The 24,550-nt window shown below is 40.2% G+C and overlaps 2 protein-coding genes across 2 annotated transcripts; both read right to left on the bottom strand.

The window, feature by feature from the left end:
* Nucleotides 1-247: 247 nt before the first annotated feature.
* LOC137009280 (alpha-2,8-sialyltransferase 8F-like) lies at nucleotides 248-13,160 on the bottom strand. Its single transcript, XM_067371350.1, has 7 exons — nucleotides 13,039-13,160; nucleotides 10,786-10,866; nucleotides 10,579-10,665; nucleotides 10,103-10,247; nucleotides 9,706-9,818; nucleotides 9,527-9,604; nucleotides 248-2,987 (listed from the first exon to the last, which is right to left on the bottom strand). The coding sequence occupies exons 1-7, from the start codon at nucleotides 13,143-13,145 to the stop codon at nucleotides 2,492-2,494; spliced, it is 1,107 nt and encodes a 368-aa protein (XP_067227451.1). The 5' UTR covers nucleotides 13,146-13,160; the 3' UTR covers nucleotides 248-2,491.
* A 1,460-nt stretch (nucleotides 13,161-14,620) lies between these two features.
* LOC137008825 (alpha-2,8-sialyltransferase 8F-like) lies at nucleotides 14,621-23,465 on the bottom strand. The gene is made up of 7 exons (XM_067370542.1): nucleotides 23,457-23,465; nucleotides 21,248-21,327; nucleotides 20,864-20,950; nucleotides 20,459-20,603; nucleotides 19,885-20,002; nucleotides 15,244-15,346; nucleotides 14,621-15,086 (listed from the first exon to the last, which is right to left on the bottom strand). The coding sequence occupies exons 1-7, from the start codon at nucleotides 23,463-23,465 to the stop codon at nucleotides 14,621-14,623; spliced, it is 1,008 nt and encodes a 335-aa protein (XP_067226643.1).
* Between the last annotated feature and the right edge of the window lie 1,085 nt (nucleotides 23,466-24,550).

The following is a 24,550-nucleotide window of genomic DNA, read 5'->3' as shown; positions in this document are numbered from 1 at the left end:
TTTGTGTTGTTTTATATGTAATATGGATTATTTTCTCATCCTATTTTTTTTTTTTTTTTTTTTTTTGGAGGCACTGCGTCCCTTGCCCCCTCGGAGGAAATGCCCCTGAGTACCATGTGGCAGCTATAAAACCTGACCACTGTAGATTCATTTAGGCATTATGGCGGACGATTAGATATTTCTTTTAATTTTTGATGCAAAAACTTGAGAAAATGAGATCCAGCAGTCCAGCAATGATTATGTCAGAGATCAAATGTATTAATTACAAATTATAGGGACAAACAAATTAATTAAATAAATAATAATTAATAATAAAAATGTGTGTCTAACAGATGAAGATGCAGATCAGAGTATACAGAAAGAAGGAACAAAATTAAGACATTTGCAGAAAGAAATGAGAGATAGGAGAGAAGAAGCAGAAGACGAGAGATGCGAGAAGTAAAAAGAGCAAAGAAAAGCTAAACTATCAAAGAGTCAGTTTTATACCATAATCATAGGAAAACTTACATCCCACTCAAACGTATGTTTTAGTCTAATAAGAAAAGCTCAAATGGACGTCATAGTTGGGGTAACGGCTAGGTCAGAGTGACTGGACAAATGTCAAAAATAGATGAAAATAAATTTAGGGGTTGTTTCGACAAATTCACATGAGCAACTAATTCTGAAAACACAATCGCTTCTGCAGTACTTGGCAGGTGTCCAATATCTAACCACAAACGACAATGAAACACTTTAAAGAACAATTGAATATAACAAGCAAACATCCTCTTAAAGAAAAAAGAAGAATAACCATAAAGGAGTACAATAAAGAGTAAATACTTGAAAATATGATGAGGATTGATATATGGAGTAGGGGTACATGAATATATGAAATCTGAATAAAATGCATGAATATGAATATTGACCATTTTGGATCTACTAATTTTATTATTAATTTGTGTTTACATCGCTCAAATAGAGCACTGAGCACATTTTTTCATAGGTGCTTGTTTGTTTGACACCAAAGGGTAAAATAATCTTTCAGATGCTGCCAATGCATCATCAGGATGTAAAGGAAGCGTAAAGGATCACTCCCCCATCTAGCAGCTCTCAATTTTGGCAAAAGCTCCTTCCTCTTTAGACACACAGAAAAATCTTTCCAGCACTGATTCCTTGTCTTTAAACCTAAGAAATTTGACCACAATGGGTCTAGGTCAGTTAGAATTTAACTTTTTCAACCTCCCTACTCTTTGTGCTTTCTCCAACATAATTTTATGTTGACCAAGTTGTAACTTCTCTTCGATCAGTTGTTTTAATTTCTCCTCAGTCACACCATTTCTCGTTTGGAGACTCAAGAATGCCCTCCACTACTATGTTGTTCTGCTATATATATATATATATATATATATATATATATATATATATATATATATATATGTATATAAACACCCCCCACAAAAAGGGCGTCTGTCCTCAGGTTGTATATTGCACATTTGGAAAATGTAATAGATTATCTGAGATTTCCGTATACAAACATGTTCATATATGCAACATTAACATAAATACTACATTATTTACAGTAATAGTAAAAGGCTGTGTTTACCAAAGTCAATGTTGAGCACAAATATAATCTGTTTGGAGATGCCGCCATCTTGTGTTGGAGAGGAATTTTTACAGGCGCCGCATTTAAAGGAAAACTTTCTCCGCAAAAATTATCATTCTGTCATCATTAACTCGCTTTCATGTCAGTCCTTCTGTGAAGCAAAACGAAATATTTTTTAAAAATGACAGTGCTTTTTTTTACAGGTTTGGAACAAAATGAAGATGGAAATTATTGATGACAGAATTTACAATTTTGGGTGAACTATCCCTTTAAGTGTAACGCAAGAGCGCGTAAACAAGAAATGTTTCTTGAGCATCAAATCATCATATTAGAATGATTTCTGAAGGATCATGTGACACTGAAGACTGGAGTAATGATGCTGAAAATTCAGCTTTGATCACAGGAATAAATTACACTTTACAATATTCAAATCACATGGTAATGTGCATTTTTTTCTAGATATGATCTTGCTCGTGTACCTTGGAAATTAAAAACAAAATATTAATTTAAAATGAACTGATTTATACAGTGGTGATTTGCTACTGTGTGTGTGTGTTTATCTATATTTTCTCTATATTTATCTATATCTATATTTATGCTCTACGTTTATCTATATTTATTCGTGTTCCCTCATGTTCTCTCTCTTATCAAATAGGCCTACATGAAACATTTAATTAATTTATCACCAATTTTCACCATGAATGAGTACAATTTTTTTTCTCCAAAATCTGATAAAACTTTCCTTGGGCCATCTTTAAAGGTACACCTGGTTCATAAAAGTTTAAGCATGTTTTAGTTTTAGTTGTTTTTAGAAACTGTAATATCCCTTATTATACATGTCTGAGTGTGTGCGCGCTCTCCCATAAATATACCTAAATGAATATAAAAACAGTCAATCAAAAGATGACATCACAAATACTCAGTGTTCATCGTGTCATGGTGTGAGGAGCAGGGCTGCAGGTGTAGTGTCAGCGCCCCCTGGCTGTGGAGCTGCAGCAGCCGCACAAACTCCTCCGGCATCTTGTGCATGTAGCGGTGCGGCTTCAGCTGGTCGTAATAATGGTACGGAACCGGACGCTCCTGCAGGTCGCTGCCGAACGGCCAGAATCCATAAACGTGCACGTGCTCACACAGTTCCAGCGCCGTGCTGATTAACATAAACCCCGTGGAGAGCCGCACCTCCTGCAGGCCACGCCCCTTCCAGAAACGGTCCAGCATCCGCAGGTAAGAGGGGCTGAAGAACACCACCGGCTGCTGAGGTCTGATTGGCTGGAGGACTTTGAGCGTTGTGATTGACTGTGACGTGCAGAACGTGTAAGCAAAAGCTGGCATAATGAGGGAGGCGTTTCCGTACACACTGACCTTCTCCACCAACGGATTCGGATTCGTTCCCAGGTTTTTGAATCTGTAGACACAAAGTTTTTAAGAAACACTTACTGACAGAACAGATATGTGTGTACGTCAGTAAATACATCTCTGCCCAGCTAACATATACCAGCTACTTATTTTTTTGCTAAGCATTGGGCTTTTCAACGATAAATCGTGATTATCGTGTACAAAATAAGAGTCTGTGTTTACGTAATATATGCGTGTTTGTTTTGTGTATAATTATTATGTATATATAAATAAACATACATTCATGTATATATTTAATAAAAAAAAAAAATAAATATATATATATATATATATATATATATATATATATATATATACACAAGCATATATTTCTTAAATATATACGTATGTGTGTGTATTTACATAATATTTATACACAGAACACACACATATATTACGTAAACACAGACTCTTATTTTGTACACAATAATTACAATTATCGTTGAACAGCCTTTTATAACCATCATTACCAGCTCACAGCGTCGTCGGTATGGTCTCCTAAGGTTATAAGATAACTAAGAATTTACGTAATATATTCGAAATACTTTGGTAATTTCACAACGTAACTTAGGTCCAGAATTTCATTACCATCAAATTATAATTCTTTTTATGTTCCGATTACCAGAATTTGCTATTTAAAATGTGTAATTAAAACATCGGTCACAAAATTAAAATCTAATTTAAGATAAAACTGATTATTCACTAAGATATGCTCTTTAAATAGCCTAACGTCTGACAGTTCAGGAAAGTGATAGACTTTTTTATTTCATAACAATTTATGAAAAACAAAACATTAAAATAATAAAATTAAAATGCCTGACAAAATTGTATTTGACAGCAGATAGTTAAATCAGGACAACACGTTTTTTTTTTTTTTAGGCACACTTAACTGCGTCTGACAAAGTTCGTTTTTCTGAGGTGAGACGCTTTTACTTCGCAATAAAAGGCTTTTATAAAAATGTATGACAACAAACTACGTGTAAAGGTTACATATTTAGAGAACCGCTAAAACTTTATACTGGTGGCGGTTGAGTTACCATGGTAACCGCGGGCAAGTTGGAGCATCTGAAGAGGACAGCGAAATCTCTGTTTCTGGTCAGTTAGCCAATATAATAAAAACTCAACCACAACATATTGGTTTAGTAACACAACTTACATTCTACCTTAAGTACTTGTTAATTTTTATGCCTCTGTGATTATTTGGTATATTTCCTTAATCATATGAAATGTCTGATAGCAAATGTTATGCTAGCAGTTAGTTAGTTAGATACTTTATCCCAGTGGGGAATTAACAAATTCCAGCAGTATACAGCATACAATGATACTAAAGTATAAAAATAATAAATCTAAATAAAAATAAAAAAAGAAGAAGTCCTGTGAAAATCAAAATTGTATGCTACCTAATGTACGGTGCATACAGTTCAGATCAGTGACAAATGTCCGCCTTGAGTGGAGTTAAAAAGCCGCATGGCATGAGAAAGGAACGACCTCCTCAGTCCGTCTGTGGAGCAGGGTAGTGACAGCAACCTGTCACCAAAGCTGCTCCTCTGCCTTGAGATGATGCTGTGCAGTGGAAGCAATGGTTTGTCCATGATTGACAGGAGTTTGCTCAGCGCCCGTCCCTCTGCCGCAGTTGTTAGGCTGTCCAGCTCTGTGCCCACGACAGAGCCCGCATTCCTCACCAGCTTGTCCATACATAACGTCCTTTTTCTTAACGTTGCCTTCCCAGCACACTCGCCACCACAGTGAAGCGAATTTCACGCGTGAATGAAAGCGAGTAAACTCAAAATTTTCAAGCGTCTAACTACGCGCGATTTATTCGCGCAAGTCGCTTCTGGTGTGAACGCCCCATAACGCTTCATTTGCGCCTGGTGTGAACGCACCATTACAAATACCTGAGTGCGCAGATGAGAAACTGGACTGGACTTCTAACACGGATGCTCTGTGCAGGAAAGGTACTTGTACTTCTTCAGAAGGCTGGTGGCCTTCAACATTTGCAAAAAGTTGCTGCAGATGTTCTATCATTCGCGCGTGAAATTTACTTAACAACAGATGCGAATTCGCGTCATGGGAATGACTCTTCCTCTCTTTTAAGTATGAGTTCCTCAGACTCTTCCACTTCTTTCTGTACACTTCCTCTGAACAGGGGCGTCACTAGGCCCTTTTTAGGGGGCTTCTGCCCAGCCCCCTTTAAAATATTTGATTAATAAATTTTTGATCGCTTCAGTCTCCTTTAAAAAAAAACTAATTTGAAACGGCGGCAAGCTGCGTCAAGTTTCGTCTCCTCCCCTTATCCGAGTCTGCTTGGATTTAGCGCATTTTTCAATCTGCAGGGGCGCCGAGCAGAGCGAACATCAGAGAGCACAAGGTGTGTGTCGTGTGTGCGTGCATTTATTGATAGACTGCTAATGCTATGATATTACATCTGCATCGGTGCAGTTCTTTGTCATAAATGCATTGCAGTTTACATAATGTAATGTTACTGGAGCATTGCGAGCACACGGGACGGCTCGGTTTTTCATCCAATACCAATACGTTTCGCTGCGTTCACCTTCAGCCCTTGTGTGATAGTTGTTTTTTATTCCTACAAAAATGAAGTGATTAACACCCATAAAAACGTTTCAGAAAACGATCATGATTTATTTTAATTTACTTTTTACAATTACAGACATATTATAATGTATTTTAACATTACATTATGCAGCCATGCACAGAAATGACACACATCATTGTCTGAAAGCACTAGATGGCCCAGAGAGAAAATGTGGAGTTATTTTGTTTTGTATTATTAAATATAGTTTTGTATTAAGTAATAATGAATCAGGAGGAGTGTCATGATACATAAATTAGAGTAAGCGTAGAGTAAAGGGATTTTTGATTTTCTTGATTTATACTATTTATACTAGATTTGTACTTGATTTATAGAAGTGGCAAATTGATAATTCATGTTGTTATTTTTAATAAGTAGAAATAAATATAGAACAGATTAATCATATAGTCAAATAATATGTTTTTAATCATACCCTTGTTGGGGGCTGAGCCCCCCTAAAATCAAAATCCTAGAATCAACTCATCAGCGGGAAAGTCGTTGTAAAATACGTCGAATAAGCTCAATTTGCCGGCTTTGGCTAGTTTGTAGTCTCTCTCTCTCTCTCTCTCTCTCTCTCTCTCTCTCTCTCTCTTATATAGCTCAAATTGAGGAAAGAGCGTGTTTTACAACTTACCAAATTGTCCGACCTCCTCACTCACTTTCTTCCAAGCAAGATCCTTTTTATTCCAGTTTCTATAAAAGTATAACGATGTATCGTACAGCTCCAGGTATCCACATACAGTGACGATGATTTGGTCCTCCATTGTTGTTTCGGATTACTATGGAAAGCCGTTTTAACATTTAAAAGTTAAGTTCGACTATCCGGAATTAACGTTGTAGATATCACCAACGTCTTTCTGACTAGTCGTAATTACATTTTGGATAGTTGGAATTGTCATTCGAGATATCTGTAATGTAATTTTGAGTAGTCGAAACGACAGATAGAGATATCTGTAATGCAGTTTTGACTAGGCGAAACTGAATTACAGATATCTGCAATGAAGTAATTGAAAACGACATTCAACTTGTCACACATCTTAAATGACAATTGCAGATATCTGTAATTCAGTTTTGCCTAGGCAGGACGAAGGTTAAAGATATCTCAAACGTCATTATGACTAGTGATTATGGCATGGTGCCAATCAGTGCTAATTACGAGTTAACAGGTGCGATTTGAATGATTAGAACAACAACACGCTCTGCTCCCGCCTAAAAGTGCCGGCCTGATTTGCATAAAGATATCTGCAACGTCATTTCGCCTAGTCAAAACTTAATTTGAGATATCTGCAATTACATTTTGACTAGGCGGAATGAAAGTTACCGATATCTCAGATTTCAGATATCTCTAATCAAAATTAATTTCAAGATATCCATAACTTGATAATAGATATCTACAATTAAATTATGACTATCCCTAACTCCAGTTTGAGATATCTACAATGCCATTTTGACTAGTCATAATTCCGGTTACAGATATCTACAACGTCATTAGACCTAGTCAAAACTTAATTTGAGATATCTGAAAAGGAACATGTAGATATCTTGAATTGAGTTGAATTAAAGATATCTTGAACTGGAGTTGTGACTAGTCAGAATCAAATTGTAGATATCTCAAACTGGAATTACAGATATCTACAATTCAGTTACAGATATCCGTAATTCACATAGTGGATATCTGCAACTGAATTCTAGATAACTGTAATGATAAACCCCATACAAATGAATGGCAAAAGTGATGTCCTTTGTCCTAGGAAGAATGTCTTTGCGGATATCTGAAATGAAAATTATGGATAGGAAGAATGCAGTTGCGGACATCCGAAATGTTCTTTTTGACGAGGCAAAACTGAAATACAGATATCCGCAACACATATCCAGTCTAGCTGTTAAATGTTAAATCGGCTTGTCATACACGCTTCAAACGCCCGCTTTACCAGCTCCACACAGTCGCCGTTGATGGTCACAGGCTCCGGTTGAGGCCTGGGCCTTTTGAAGTCCACCACCATCTCCCTGGTCTTGGTGGTGTGAAGGTGTAGGTGGTTGAGGTCGCACCACGTAACCTGTACTCCTCCTGTCCACTCCTGATACAGCCCACGATAGCAGTTACGTCTGCAAACTTCTGCACGTTTCAGTCCACATTCAGTCCTCCAGGGTGGGGTTTCTTTGGAACTTGGATGATACCGGATGTATCAGCACGGAATGTTACAAAATGTTTTGCTGTATATCATATGTTATTATCAGTAGCGTGACCATCTCAGCGCTAGATTATGTTAAGCATTTTGTAAGCTTTATATTTTAATAATCCCTGAACACATGCAGACATACTTTTGGCAGAGGCTTAATGTTCTTGCTTTATTCAGCCCGAGTGGCGCTCTAATGTTGATTAGCACAACACACAATTCCCCTGAGGAAAAGAATGTCTATTCTCAGAACAAACAACAGAACTAGGCTACTCACATGAGCACACTTAAACTAAAGGATTTATATTTTTATTAATTTGATACACTTTTCCACATAGGAAGAACAGACATGCCAACTAGTTACTGACCTGATGCAGACTCATACATAGCTGAAGCAGATGTATATCGCCTTGTTTTGTAACGAGGTTTACATAAAGTGACGTGAAGAGTTGGGCAGCCTGAAATCTGCCCCAATGGCTCTCAATTATTGCGCTGCAGTTCCATTTTCCACCACAGATTAACTAGTTATAGTAAAATAGTGGGGCGCTTTACGCCAGCCAAACACTATAGATATTTGGGGTGATTTTGGACTGATTTCTCCCCTTCTGACAATCCTATAAGTGATACTGATTTTTGGACAGACTTCTGAGACAACGCAACAGCTTAATGATTAACAGCAAAATGGAGCAAAACTTTTATGCAAATATCAAGCAGAAAACACAAGGTGGCAGCAAATCGCTGTGATGTTCTGTCTTGAGCATTTAAAAAAGTACAGGTTGTGTCAGAGTTTATGCTGGATTTAGTGTGTAAATCATATTGTTTACATGTTGGACGCTTTGCAGTTATATGTTAAATAGGCTATTGCAGTTTGAATGCTTTTATTGTGAATATACTGGCTGGGTTTACAAGTTTATCATATTGAAAGCATATCTTAGCACATTCAGAAACAACGCTTGCATCTGTGATCGCTTGTATCTGTGATAGTATATTGTCAATGTGTTGGAAAAAAAAACGTATATTAAAACATACTCGCTACAGTATGACTTTTCGTTGGTTAAACATTTGCAAAACCCTCAAACAGAAGTAAAGGGTGACCAATAGGAATGAATTATAAAAAAATAAAAAAAAAATGAATAAAATAAAAAGATGAAATATGGAGATCTGAAAGATTTCTGTGCCTCAAACCAGACGCAACTACCGCTTTGTCGCGTCAAAAACTTCATTAAGAAAATGTAAAACTAATCCATATGCCTTTGAGATGCTCAAACATGCTGCGTAACACGAGAATGAACCTCATTGGTTCTTGCTGAAGCTCAAACATGCTTTTCATCATACAAAGCAATCAAGTCTCTTTAGAAATCTGGACTAAACCATATAGATTAGCTTTACGATCTCTTTATGAACTTTTTGAAGTTAGTTTTGTCAGTTACGTAGACTGTCAACATAAAAATTAATTAATGTTCAGAAAATAAACAAAAGTCTTATGGGTTTGGAACAACATGAGGGTGAGTAAATTACAATTTTTTTTTTTTTTTTGTGTGTGTGTGGGGGGGGGGGGGTGAAATAACCCTTTAATGTGATAAGATTAAACTGTGCAATATCATGAAACTAGTTTACATAGCGTTATTTATCTTCGAAAACAGAACTATTAACATACCTGTTTAAAATGCTTACAAATGAGCAGAAATAGCTATGAACAGTTACAGCAAACTCTATTGCTGGCATTAGACCAGAAATACACTATAATAGTTACTCCCCATCCTTAAAAAGAAAAACACTGACCGAATCTGGCTGGGGTTGATTGTTATCAGATCGGTCTTCATCCCAACATCACTGTCATTAACCGCTGCCAAATTAAACCTGAAAGAGAGAGAAAATATCATATTAACAGGAAGGATGGATGAATCCTGACGGATGTGTTGTGGTCAGTGAGGGAGCAAGGAATGATGGGATGTGTTTACCGTATGACGAAGTCTGCGCTGTCAATCTCACGTCCACAGCTGCTGTTTTTCAAAATCCCACCACTGCCGACCACAGCACACCGACCCAGACGCCGACCGGACCAGGGGATGTCCTGCATATACACACACACACACACACACACACACACACACACACACACACACACACACACACGTATTTCTATCATTATGAGGACATTCCATAGACATGATGATTTTTATACTGTACAAACTGTATATTCTCTCCCTTAACCCTAAGTCTACCCATCACAGAAAACTTTCTACATTTGTACATTTTTTTAAAAACATGATTTATAAGATGTTGACCAAGGATTTCCCCATCTTTTGCAATCATATTTTGTCCTCATATTGTTGGGTTTACCAGAACCACACACACCTCGGGCAGCATACTGTGAAGTGCTTCAGTCATTTTGTATGTTTTTGTTGTGCTTGTTTCATATGGGATGGTTTGATTGACGGCTGTGTTGCGTTTGGTGATGATGAATGATTCTGTGGCATTACAACAAAACTGCAGCCTGACTCTGTCATGAACAGAGAGAGAGAGAAGAGTTTGAGGATCTGACGTAAAAATACTCAATATGCATCACAAACACACAGTCAGAACAAACCATATTCATTGAGATCTCTATGGTTTCACATGACAATGGGACTTGCTCAACAACTTCTCTTCTCATGGACATACAATAAAGACCCTAAAGGAATGTGCAACTGAACATACAAGTTGTTTCTGTCGCTCAAATAGCAGATTATTGCACCAAGACCATCAGTACAATCCCCAGGCAATTCATCAAAATGTAAAAAAGTGCCTGTCAAACGCATAAGCGTGAATGTAAAGACATTAAAGACACAAACCTGTTTAGCTCACGCTCAGTTTTATTTGATTTATACGGGCAACTCATGAAATCTGAAAGATCCTGCGTGAAGCTCTTGAGAACTATACTGAGAGGGAAACATAAGCATTAATTAAAAGTTGCGGAAATATTTCATATTTCAAATATCAACCGTGTTTTTTAGTCCTGAAATATAACCTAACACTGGCTGATCCTCATTCTCACGCACCTTTTGGCTGGTTTGATTATGGAAAACTTGCGTCTGAGTTTTGCGCAGTGCAGCTGCTGTAGCGTGTCTGTCATCCCATCTCTGAAAGAAAAACAACCTTATAAAGCTTACTGTATCATATTTGATATGTGAATTTCTAAAGCCTCTATACAGTTAAACGTATTTGAATCATGGTAATCTTCCACATTCATTATACAACCCGATCTCACGGCAATTAATTCGTACTTTTTTTGCAAGCTGGCTAACTCCAATTTATCTTCCACTTTACGATTTAGCAAAAAACGTAAGAATTCGTACATTTTTGCTAAATCATAAGTATTTTACAAGGTGGCTAATTCATACAACCTTACTCGTACGAATTCGTATGTTTTTTTCTAAAAGGTAAGTATTTTACAAGTTGCCAAATTCTTATGAATTTGCCCGAGTGGCCTACCACTAACCCCGCCCCTAAAACTACCCGTCATGGGGTTATGATTGATTATACATCGTCGTTTTTTTTAAGAAAAATAATGAGCATCAAGTATGATAATCAGGCTTTTGAGGAAGGTTTATTTGTTTGTCTCTCAATCATCATTGTATTGCATTGTTTCAAAACTACAGAACTACAACCCGTTTATTCCTATTTGGGTCTTTTTTAAAGGGTGGAGCAGTTCTTGAAAAACAGGATGTACAACATTGTTCTCAAGGGTAAACATTACATGTCAATGAAACCAATACAATGAAACCAATAACCCTAAAATTCCCGTGAATTCCGATTATTTGTTGATTCAGGAACAAGCCCATGTGTGATTACAGCAAAACTATATCACTGATGCTCACTGTAAAATAAACCGCTAGTGAACATCTGTGTACACCTTTTCCTTGTTCCAAATGCCATTTCACTTGGATATACGCCACAATAAGAAAAAAAAAAACACTTTTGCAACTTCCGTTTCGTGCCAATAATCTTTATTCCATCTGAAATCTAACACAAGATAAATTAGTGCTACGATTTAATAAAAAAGAAATGCAAGAATCTCATTTTAATCGTCACAAAAAGCTAGATAGCAATATATGTCCAAACCTGCGATTGTTTATATCGTCGCAAAAAGTAGATATATTAGGATACCATCTATCTCTAATCTGCTAACTATACTCTGCGACTATAAGGCACGAAAACATACAAGCATTGGCATTGTGTACAATGCGTATCACGAGTTAGCACATTATCAAACTTGTGGAATAATTTATGCAGAAACGCAAAAAAATGTTTAAACGTCATATTTTCACAGCAAATCGAAAGATTAATTTGAAGAGCAGCTAGAGAGTGAAACACAGCCTGTGCTCAAACTAAACAATCTTATCTCTGATTCAGCGCCGATCAAGTTCTGATCAACTTTACTCTCCAGCATAACAAATCGAAAACATTTCTATTCTGATTAAAATTATAATGATGTTTCAAAACTTAAAAATGACATTTAAATACCAATACACGTGTGTTTCTTTGGCTACATTTAGTACACTGCAAGTGTTAATGCATGGTCAGAGATTCGATCTGTTGACCAAATGCGTTCACCAGTGATTTAATATCAAGGGCAGGTACAAATTTGTGTGCTTTTTATTTTGTGGTTTCAATGGAACTAATAGAACTAACTGAAGCGCGCATCTGTGCACGAGCCGTCGTCACTGACAACAGCGGCAACGAGCATTCAGTGTGCTTTCAAGATCAACACATTTCAACGTCAGATCACCTTTTATTTAACACAAACAAATTAAATTAATACTCTGCCAGTCAACTAGGGATGTTCCGTTTGTTATAGGTATGTCTGTACTCACTTTTCAACTCACTTTTCAATGACGCAGGGGTCGCATTTACAGAGGAATATCGCTTACACGGCAGGAGCAAACGCACGTATCCGAGTTATATCTGATTTATTTCCACATATGAATGAGACCTGAAACCGATCTGTGAATATCGGAATCTTGCTTACACGATCGTGACTCATATCCGATCTGTGCCACATGAGAGGAAAAAATCAGAATTGGGTCTCTTGAACCAATTGAACAACTTCATGACAGCAAGCATATCATAAAAAAAAACCTTATTTAATAACACTTATAAACTATAAGACTTTATTAGTTATTATAGGGTGAACTCAGGGCGATTGGGACACTTTTTGCCATTGAGGTGACTTGGGAGTGCCAAGCACCGATTTAATGTAATTTAAATAGCGATTATTGAATCACAATGAATATTGAGATAAAAGCGCTCACCTGGACGAGTGTGTGTTGGGTGTGTAGTAAAACATCACACACACACCCTGAAAGAGGATCAGGACCATCAGCAGCCTGACGATCCACTGGAGAGACACCAATGCCATCACACCTGCACTAGTGTGTGAGTGTGAGATTGAGTGGTTAAAGGCGACACACACACACACACACACACACACACACACACACACACACACACAACTCCTCCCCTCTCAAACTTCTGTAGTGAGTATACTGTTATTTTTCTTTTTTCCCAGAGCTAAGCACTACCACACGAATGCATAGTATGCATCTGATCTAAGCTACATGTAATTGATAGCATTCTGAAACAATGCTTATGTGTGTGTTATCAACATGTCAATTTATTATAAGCAACAGAAGACTTTAACAGCCAATGACATTTACTGCTGGAGAGACTGGACTGATTTTCTACTAGGCCCTATTTAGTGTCAGTCACTATCTAGCTCAGCCAGTTAAAATGTACATTTAGCCTATTTATATGAATATGGTCCCTGGATAATAGGTTTTATCAGCTGGCAATTTTCAGCGCACATTTAAGAGTGCAAGTTGCCACTATTATTAACAATAATGGAAAGAAGAGGCTTATCAGTATGTCACAATATCACCCTTGGACTCTGTTTTGCACCGAGTGTTGGAGCAGAGTTGAGCTATTTTTGCATGTAATTCACTTTGATGAATTGTGTGAATCACAAGATTTCTTTTTATGAATTTATGTACAGGTTTTTTGTGTGATTTTCTTTTTTGTTATTTTTGTGTGGTTTGATGCTCAACTCTGGCTTGGTTACAAAGGGTGTCCTGCATAATAACTTTGTAAAACCATCAATAAACCTTGGGGATTTATTTAAACGAACCTGAGTTGTGTTGATGTTTATGCAAAGGTGACCCTTGTTATATATATGTGCGCATGACTTTTCCTGTGGAAATAACCAAAACCTCCCTTATATTTCCAGTTAACTAATCCATATATTACATTAAAGCAAGGCTATCTGGCCAAGCATGTAAGTCTGACCACACTGGCACCCAGTTTGAGTGTCTAAATTAGTTGCTTACATTTACAAAAATTCACCATACAGGCGGTGTTTATGAACCATTAAAGGACAGTACAAACAATGAATTTAAACAACTTTACAGTTTTATATAGTTTTATTTAAAAATAAATCTCATATTAAGCCATTTTTGTAAGGAAAGGGAGTCAAGATTATAAATTTATATTTATATTATAGATTTATTTATATAAATATGAGCCATCAGCTGAATAAAATTATATTTCACGCTCTAACAGTTGGTGATGCTTATAGAACAGCAGAAATATAGCGGTTACCATGGTTAACCCTGTAAACAACTCAGTTGTTCTTTTTAGAAATGTGACAAATTTGCAGGAATTATATAAACTTCATAGGTAAACATTGTCATAGTTAATCAACAGTATCATATTGATTGCGAACTGCTTTGAAAACGTGAGCCCGTGCAACTGTGTCCTGATTTTATTTTGAAACATGCAGCGTTCGCAGTTAAATCATTGCATTTCAAAGAGATTTCAGACATAGTCTTGAGTGCGTGTCTATGAGGCGCAGGGCTGCAAGTGTAGTGTTAGCGCCCCCTGGCTGTGGAGCTGCAGCAGCCGCACAAACTCCACCGGGATCTTGTGCATGTAGGGGTGCGGGCGATTCAGGTCATAATAATGGTATGGAACTGGACGCTTCTGCAGGTCACTGTCGAACGGCCAGAATCCGTAAACGTGCACATGCTCACACACTTCCATCGCTTTGCTGATCATAATAAACCCTGACGAGAGCCGGACCTCTCGTATGCCACGCCCCTTCCAGAAACGGTCCAGTTTCCGCAGGTAATAAGGGCTGTAAAACACCACTGGCTGCTGAGGTCTGATTGGCTGGAGGACTTTGAGAGCTTTCATTGACGGTGACGTGCAGAACGTGTAGGCAAAGGCGGGAATAATGAGGGAGGCGTTTCCGTACACACTGACCTGCTCCACCAACAGATCTGGATTCTTTTCCAGGTTTTTGTATCTTTAGACACACAAAGAACATCTAATAAACACTATTGAAAAAACAAACAAACAAAAGAACATATGCCTGTATAGGTGTGTTGCAAGTATGATAATAAAATGTCTTATAATTACAATTTAAAATAATCTCACTGAGAGAAGTGTGTGTAGATACTGACTCTCTCTGAATCTGAGTGGGGTTGATGGTTACCAGATCCGTCTTCAGTCCAATATCACTGTCATTAACATGAGCCAAATTAAATCTGAAAGAGAAAGAGAAAACTTTTTCTACGAAACAAGTGCTTCTTCCATTTTTTAAAAGTAAACTATATGAAACATAAGTGGTGTCAAGTTACATTAATGTTGGGAGCTGCATTTGTGTCACAGTTATTATTAGTTTGATGTGCTTTGGTTTTATTTTTAAGGACCTTTAGTATGTTTATCTTTGGTTCCTGTCTCCTCATTTCTATGTTCCCGTTTATCAGTTAACATGGTTTTTCATTATATGATTTATTAGTGCACATCTGTCTGTATTTTAAATTATCTTTTGTATATATATATATATATATATATATATATATATATATATATATATATATATATATATATATATATATATATATATATGCCTTCACGTTTGTTCAGTTCTTTGTCTGGTGTTATTTGTGTTAACAAGATATATTTTTGTATATCAATGAAATACAACCTTTTGTGTAACCCACTTATTTTCAAGCTATATTCCTCATTGCCTTCCTTTTCATCTTAATCCATGACAGAACACCACACCACCAAAATGTATTTACTGTAGAAGCAATCAATGTTGCCCCAGTAAGAAGCTGCAAAGGACTAAGAGGGGGAATTATTTTGAATTTCCAGGGTGGCAGAAGTTTAGAGGACTGTGTGGAGGAGTTTGTTAAAATCTGCCACCGTGCGCGTGATGATCTCACCTTCATGGAAGGTTGGTGTGGGCTGGACAAGGATATCCCCTTCCTGATGTCAAAGGGGGATACCAACTGGAGCTTAGAAGAGTACACCAACTTCGCTCTGTGGGTGGACATCGTCCAACCCCACCTCATACTCATCATCACATCGCAAAATCCAGAGCCCAGCCAGCCATCACCCCGATGAATGATGCCAGAGCCCACCGCAGACGGAGGGCTAGAGCCTGCCACAATCACAGTTCCAGCAGTCAGGACTGAGCCAAGGATCATCCCAGAGCCCAACCCAGTTGTATTGTCTGATCAGGACGTGCTGTCGTGTGATTACTCATGGTATACAAGACAATGGAAGAAGACCCTGCACACACTCCCACTACGGAGTTTGAGCTGAAGCTGGCTTTTGCTAATATTTTTGAGTAAATAGAAGATGATTTTTTCTTGGTTCTCTTATCACTGCTGGTCCCCCTCTAGATCTAAGTCCCCTTTGCCCCCACTGGTTCTGTCCAGATCCAAGTCTCCTGTGCCCCTACTGGTTAGGTCCAGATCTAAGTCTCTTGTGCCCTCACTTGTTCCGTCCAGACCTAAATCCCCTTTGCGCCCACTGGTTCCGTCCAGATCTAAGTCTTCTTTGCCCCCAATTGTTCCGTCCAGACCTAAGTCCTCTTTGCGCCCACTGGTTCCGTCCAGATCTAAGTCTCCTTTGCCCCCACTGGTTCCATCCAGATCTAAGTCTCCTTTGCCCCCACTGGTTCCATCCAGATCTAAGTCCCCTTTGCGCCCACTGGTTCCAACCAGATCTAAGTCCCCTTTGCCCCCACTGGTTCCGTCCAGATCTAAGTCCCCTTTGCACCCACTGGTTCCATCCAGATCTAAGTCCCCTTTGCGCCCACTGGTTCCAACCAGATCTAAGTCCCCTTTGCGCTCACTGGTTCCGTCCAGATCTAAGTCTCCTTTGCCCCCACTGGTTCCGTCCAGATCTAAGTCTCCTTTGCCCCCACTGGTTCCGTCCAGATCTAAGTCTCCTGTGCCCCCACTGGTTCCGTCCAGATCTAAGTCCCCTTTGCCCCCACTCGTTCCACCCAGATCTACGTCTCCTGTGCTGCCACTGGTTCCACCCAGATCTAAGTCTCCTGTGCCCCCACTGGATCCATCCAGATCTAAGTCTCCTTTGCCCCCACTGGTTCCGTCCAGATCTAAGTCCCCTTTGCCCCCACTGGTTCTGTCCAGATCCAAGTCTCCTGTGCCCCTACTGGTTAGGTCCAGATCTAAGTCTCTTGTGCCCTCACTTGTTCCGTCCAGACCTAAGTCCCCTTTGCGCCCACTGGTTCCGTCCAGATTTAAGTCTTCTTTGCCCCCAATTGTTCCGTCCAGACCTAAGTCCTCTTTGCGCCCACTGGTTCCGTCCAGATCTAAGTCTCCTTTGCCCCCACTGGTTCCATCCAGATCTAAGTCTCCTTTGCCCCCACTGGTTCCATCCAGATCTAAGTCCCCTTTGCGCCCACTGGTTCCAACCAGATCTAAGTCCCCTTTGCGCTCACTGGTTCCGTCCAGATCTAAGTCCCCTTTGCGCCCACTGGTTCCAACCAGATCTAAGTCCCCTTTGTCCCCACTGGTTCCGTCCAGATCTAAGTCCCCTTTGCACCCACTGGTTCCATCCAGATCTAAGTCCCCTTTGCGCCCACTGGTTCCAACCAGATCTAAGTCCCCTTTGCGCTCACTGGTTCCGTCCAGATCTAAGTCTCCTTTGCCCCCACTGGTTCCGTCCAGACCTAAGTCTCCTTTGCCCCCACTGGTTTCGTCCAGATCTAAGTCTCATTTGCCCCCACTGGTTCCACCCAGATCTAAGTCTCCTGTGCACCCACTGGTTCCACCCAGATCTAAGTCTCCTTTGCCCCCCACTGGTTCCATCCAGATCTAAGTCCCCTTTGCCCCCACTGGTTCCACCTAGATCTAAGTCCCCTGTGCCCCCACTGATTCCACCTAGATCTAAGTCCCCTTTGCCCCCACTGGTTCCGTCCAGATCTAAGTCCCCTTTGCCCCCACTGGTTAGGTCCAGTTCTAAGTCTCCTGTGCCCCCACTGATTCCACCTAGATCCAAGTCCCCTTTGCCCCCACTGGTTCCGTCCAGATCCAAGTCCCCTTTGCCCCCACTGGTTCTGTCCAGATCCAAGTCTCCTGTGCCCCTACTGGTTAGGTCCAGATCTAAGTCTCTTGTGCCCTCACTGGTTCCGTCCAGATCTAAGTCTCTTTTGCCCCCACTGGTTCCGTCCAGATCTAAGTCCCCTTTGCGCCCACTGGTTCCGTCCAGATCCAAGTCTTCTTTGCCCCCACTTGTTCCGTCCAGACCTAAGTCTCCTTTGCCCCCACTGGTTCCGTCCAGATCTAAGTCCCCTTTGCGCCCACTGGTTCCATCCAGACCTAAGTCTCCTTTGCCCCCAATGGTTCCGTCCAGATCTAAGTCCCCTTTGCGCCCACTGGTTCCGTCCAGATCTAAGTCTCCTTTGCCCCCACTGGTTCCATCCAGATCTAAGTCTCCTTTGCCCCCAATGGTTCCGTCCAGATCTAAGTCCCCTTTGCGCCCACTGGTTCCGTCCAGATCTAAGTCTCCTTTGCCCCCACTGGTTCCATCCAGATCTAAGTCTCATTTGCCCCCACTGGTTCCATCCAGACCTAAGTCTCCTTTGCCCCCAATGGTTCCGTCCAGATCTAAGTCCCCTTTGCGCCCACTGGTTCCGTCCAGATCTAAGTCTCCTTTGCCCCCACTGGTTCCATCCAGATCTAAGTCTCATTTGCCCCCACTGGTTCCGTCCAGACCTAAGTCTCCTTTGCCCCCACTGGTTCCGTCCAGATCTAAGTCCCCTTTGCCCCCACTGGTTCCGTCCAGATCTAAGTCTCCTTTGCCCCCACTGGTTCCATCCAGATCTAAGTCTCGTTTGCCCAAACTGGTTCCGTCCAGATCTGAGTCCCCTTTGCGCCCACTGGTTCCATCCAGATCTATGTCCCCTTTGCGCTCACTGGTTCCGTCCAGATCTAAGTCTCCTTTGCCCCCACTGGTTCCGTCCAGATCTAAGTCTCCTTTGCCCCCACTGGTTCCGTCCAGATCTAAGTCTCCTTTGCCCCCACTGGTTCCGTCCAGATCTAAGTCTCCTTTGCCCCCACTGGTTCCGTCCAGATCTAAGTCTCCTGTGCCCCCACTGATTCCACCTAGATCTAAGTCCCCTTTGCCCCCACTAAAAATCATGCAAATACAACTATATGGTTAAAATGGATTTCTCCAATACATACACAAATGGCTCTTCAATTTAAAAAGCAATGTGAAGCAATTGAAGGAAAAAGATTTCTGGATTAAAGCATCAGTCACCATGTTCTGCTAGTTAGTGGTGTGTGAGTTTCATGTTCACAGTCATTGTTATAGTTTGACTTCATGAAGAGTGTGACGTTTTTACAGTGTTGTTTGTTTGAGTGGCCCGGCAAGACAATGTCTTTTCCAGGGCTGTATCTTCTGCATCGGTTTTATTCAGCATACTAGTTAAGCATTCACAAAAGAATTTGCTCTTTTAAGATTTTCTGTAATAACTGATTGCACAGCAACAACAGATATTGCAGTTGAATATGGCACACCCCTTAGCAAATAAGAGATGGTGGGTCCTGTAGTTTAAGTGGAAATCTGTCTAACTATTAACAAACTGTGATTAACCATTTGAAGTATTCACAGAGAAACTACCTGCAGTTCAAAGTCTCTGTGATCTTCTGGTCTGTAGATGTGGCTCAGGTTCCTCCAACATGCGCTTGTAGGATTTTTCCACCCGTTTTCTGGTCCATATAAATCACTTTGGTTGAGTACATTGTTGTGGGGAGCAAGGAATGATGGGATGTGTTTACCATATAAAAAAGCAAAGTCTGTGCTGTCAATCTCACGTCCACAGCTGCTGTTTTTCAAAATCCCAACACTGCCGACCACAGCACACCGATCCAGATGCCGACCGGACCAGGGAAAGTCCTGCATATACACACACACACACACAGGTATTTCTATCATTATGAGGACATTCCATTGACATGATGATTTTTATACTGTACAAACTGTATATTCTCTCTCTGACCATTCCCCTAAACCTACCCATCACAGAAAACTTTCTACATTTCAAGTGCCATCTGAAATTTTTATCAAACTTGTGCATTTAGGTTCAGTAATTTCACTTTAATGGCAATTAATAGGTCCTTTTCATTCCCACTGAAGTGAAATAACTGAACATAAACACACAAGCTTGATAAAAATGCTCACTTTAGAAGAAAATTTCAGATTGCACTTAGAGGCTTTTGCATCTGAAGTCTTCATTTGTACATTTTTATAAAAACATGATTTATAAGCTGTTGACTGAGAATGTCCCCACAGGATTTCAGGTATTGCCATCTTTTGTCCTCATAACGTAGGGTTTCCCAGAACCACACACACCTCGGGCAGCATACTGTGAAGTGCTGCAGTCATCTTGTATGTTTTTGTTGTGCTTGTTTCATATGGGATGATTTGATTGACGGCTGTGTTGCGTTTGGTGAGGATGAATGATTCTGTGGCGTTAAAACAAAACTGCAGCCTGATTCTGTCATGAACACACAGAGGAGATTCAAAGAGTTTCAGGATCTGACATGTAAAATGCTGAGGTTTCACATGACAATGGGACTTGCTCAAATGCCGCTGTCGCTCAAATAGCAGATTGTAGCACCAAGACCATCAATACAATCCCCAGGCAATTCAACTCGAGAAAAAAATGTAAACCTTTAATGAAATGTTAAGCCACTTTGGACAAAAAGTGTCCGTCCAACGCATAAGCGTGAATGTAAAGACATTAAAGACACACACCTGTTTAGCTCACACTCAGTTTTGTTTGATTTGTACGGGCAACTCATGAAATCTGAAAGATCCTGCGCGAAACTCTTGAGTTCTATACTGAGAGGGAAACATAAGCATTAATTAAAAGTTGCGTAAAGTGATTTCTGAGAAACGCTGTTGAAAATTTAAATCAACACCTAAAACTATTTTGTGAATATTAGATGTTTGTTCTGTGTGTGTGCTGAAAAAAAAAATAGTGTGTTTCTACAATAGTCTCAAAAATGGGAGAAAAACAAAGTTGATCAGTTGCTTGGGTGTCGATTTCAAATATTAATTGTTTTTCAGAAATCACTTACTGTACGTGGTCAGTCCTGAAATATAGCCTAACACTGGATGATGCTCATTCTCACAAACCTTTTGGCTGGTTTGATGATGGAAAACTTGCGTCTGAGTTTTGCGCAGTGCAGCTGCTGTACATGTCTGTCATCCCATCTCTGAAAGAAAAACAACCTTATAAAGCTTACTGTATCATATTTCTCTACAGTTGAACGTATTTGCATGGCAAACTTCCACATTAATTATTTAATCCGATCTCACGGCAATCCACTACATCACATAACAGCAAAAACAATAGCGGACTTCATGCTTGTATTCATGCTGCAGAAGCCCATTAGCTTTACTAAAATAAAGCTTTATTTCTAAGCTTTATTAAAGTTTGGATACAACGCGCAAGGTTATTCTCCATGCTCCAAGTCTTATTCTCCATTTTTAGTCTCTGTGGCACAATTACAGTGCCACATACTGATCTGGCATGTGTACTACATCATTTTGAGTTTCGGTGGTTGAGTGTATGCAGATATTCCTTGAGACGATGGAAGAGTGAGATCAGATTTGTCTCCCCCATCTGACACCTATTTCAGATGGAAATTATTGTTGTGGTTTGTGTAATCAATGTAATTATACGTATCATTGTACATTGTTTAAACAACAACAAATTGGCAAATTGATCAGTAAATCATATGTAGGAAAAACCAGTAGAGAACTTAAAAACACACATCGCTGAACATCATAGTACTATAAGATGTAAAAATATGAATTATCCATTAGCAGTACATTTCACTGATTTGAATCACCCCATTACTTCATTAAGTTATAGAGGAATCGAGACAATGCTGTGAAGCTCAGCAGTTGGGCCATAAAGGTCAGCCTGAAGACCTCCCACTTTGAACAATCAGACAGGAGTTACAAGTTCTCAGAGGAGCAGCAGTCTCATCTCCCCAACTTCTCAGCCTGCAAAGCGGTATCACATCAAAGGTGCCTTCACTGCAGTTAAGCTTAGCAGAACACTCACACCTAGTAAAGACTCTGAGGGAGAGATACCAGTACCTTAAAGGGCTTGCACTGCATGATTTTGAAGCAGTCTGTCCATTGCTGCTCATTGGATCAGATTGCCCCCATCTGATCACTCAAACGGAACCAGTAAGGCTAGGCCATCCAAGGGGACCAGCGGCTATAAAGACTTCTTGGGTGGACTTTACAAGGCCTGGTCCAACACTTGCGGAAGGAAGTGACTGATCAGATCTCTACAAGCAGGTGAAGAAATTACAGCAGATGGACATACGAAAAGATTTGCATCAGATACAGATTGGACCAAGAGGCGGTGAAACTCTAGAAAAGGAAGACAGTAAGGGTTGAGGTGGATGGTGTCAGGCGATAATCAACCTCCTCTTGCGTGTGAAGAACATGCCTGAACTCAGAGCAACCAAAGAGGCAGTCTTATCACAGCTCAGGGCCACTGAAAGCAGCCGCTTATGCTGCAGTGATTTCAAAACTTGACCAAGCAGGCTATGTTACCAAATTGCCACAGAATGAGTTTAAATATCATGGACAAAACCTGAATGAGCTTCTGCTCCCAGGACCAGTTTTGGGGCCATCTCTACTTGCTCTGTCAAGTCAAGTCACCTTTATTTATTTATTTTGGCTGCACAGCAGCTCTTAAAGAATAGTGTCAATGCAGGCAGATCAAAGCACTGTTGAATATCAAATGTCAACGGTCCCCAACTAAGCAAACCAAAGGCGGCAAGGAAGCCAAACTCCAACGGGTGACATCAGGTGGCAAATAGGTGTTAAAATGGAGAAAAAAAACCTTGGGAGAAACCAGGCTTAGTCGGGGGGCCAGTTCTCCTCTGGCGAACAGTGCTTTGTTATGACTCAGGTTGCTATTATAAGTCTGCTACTTACGATTTAGGGAATATTCAATGCCAGGCAGCACTGACATCAAGGGGATGTTCCCCCAAGTTAGACTGCTCCCTGAAGACAACCCCCTCTTGCGTTTTCTCTGGAGAGACCTAAACATACAGGAACAACCCAATGTTTACGAATGTCCTCCCTTTCCGGCACTACCTGCAGCCCCCGTCTTTGCACTCCAAAAACACGTCCTTGATCGTAGCCAGCCTGGAGATGATGTCCACAATTCTGTGCTAAAATCCTTTTATGTAGACAATTGCCTACAAAGTTTCAATTCAACAGAAGCAGCAAAATGTTTTGCTGACAGGATCAGGAACCTGCTGGAGGTGTCGAGCTGAGGCAGTGGTCCAGCAATGCCCCTTCAACAATAAGTCACCTGCCCCATGATGCCATATTAGACAGTGCAGAACTGCCGAACAGACACCCAGGAATCAACATTGGGGCACCTCTGGAAACATCAGTCTGACACAATCTCCTACAAATACCATGCCAAAGACAGTAGTGAGACTACCGTGCGAATATATGCAGAATCCTGGAAAGCCAGTACGACCCATTAGGTTACCTCACCCCTTATACTTGTATGTACTTGCAACTTGTAAATGGTGAAGAGCTACAAAGAGCCACCAGTTTGTTCAACTATCACAACTTCCGTTTCGTGCCAACAATCTTTATTCCATCTGAACACTAACACAAGAAAAATTAGTGCTACGATTTAATAAAAAATTAAACAAGAATCTAATTTTTAATCATCACAAAAAGATATGTAAGTGTCATTGAAAGGATTCATGTACAAAGATGTTTATTTTTGTTCAGAAAAAAAGGGGAATATTTTTGTTGAATATTATTATTACTCGCGCTGATAAAATGTGTCTTTATTTTCCTTAAGATGCAATATGTTTCATTATACAGTTACACCAGTTATTGTCTTTGGTTTGGTACCGCTAGTATTGCGAGATTTAACGAGAGCTTGAGAGACTATCGGACCACAGGTACAATAGACACGCCCTCACATGCTCGGGACTTTCAGAGCGAGAGCCACGCTTAAGGCAGCTCCCAAAGCCTAGTTAACTAGCTGCATAAGCTAGAAAACACATAAATTGATTGAATATTCGCCTAAAGACCTCCGAAGTGACAAGCGGCCACGAGGTAGCTATTTTTATTTTACACTTGTGTGCTTAGCAAGCCAAAGTGGAGTGTCTAATTGCACTGTTTACTCTGTCCTGTAGTTTTCAAGGCGTTTCATGGCATTTGAGAAGGCTAATAAATGCGCCCGTACTCGAGAAACCGTGTGCAGTGTTGTCATTGAGGAGCTACAGTGAAAACTCGCCCAGCCCAGCGCCGGTGAGAAGCTCGAGTTGAAGACGGCAGCTACAGTGGGTCGCGGTACCGAGGTACACCACAAGGTGGCACCATTACACCAGTTCACCGCTCCCCAGCAACAGAGCTCTGTCAATAAAAGACAATCAAAAT

The sequence above is a fragment of the Chanodichthys erythropterus genome, chromosome 20 (genome assembly GCF_024489055.1).
Source record: "Chanodichthys erythropterus isolate Z2021 chromosome 20, ASM2448905v1, whole genome shotgun sequence".
Lineage (NCBI taxonomy): Eukaryota > Metazoa > Chordata > Actinopteri > Cypriniformes > Xenocyprididae > Chanodichthys > Chanodichthys erythropterus.
This window is presented reverse-complemented; position numbering and strand designations above follow the sequence as displayed.

Coding starts and splice junctions, on each gene's coding strand:
- LOC137009280 (XM_067371350.1), bottom strand. CDS start 13,145: ATGGCATTGGTGTCTCTCCAGTGGATCGTCAGGCTGCTGATGGTCCTG. Junction 9,605..9,705: donor AGCGCAGACTTCGTCATACG/GTAAACACATCC, acceptor TCTCTCTTTCAG/GTTTAATTTGGCAGCGGTTA. Junction 2,988..9,526: donor ATCAACCCCAGCCAGATTCG/GTCAGTGTTTTT, acceptor TTGTGTCTACAG/ATTCAAAAACCTGGGAACGA.
- LOC137008825 (XM_067370542.1), bottom strand. Junction 20,951..21,247: donor ATCATCAAACCAGCCAAAAG/GTTTGTGAGAAT, acceptor TTTCCCTCTCAG/TATAGAACTCAAGAGTTTCG. Junction 15,347..19,884: donor AGACTTTGCTTTTTTATATG/GTAAACACATCC, acceptor TCGTAGAAAAAG/TTTTCTCTTTCTCTTTCAGA.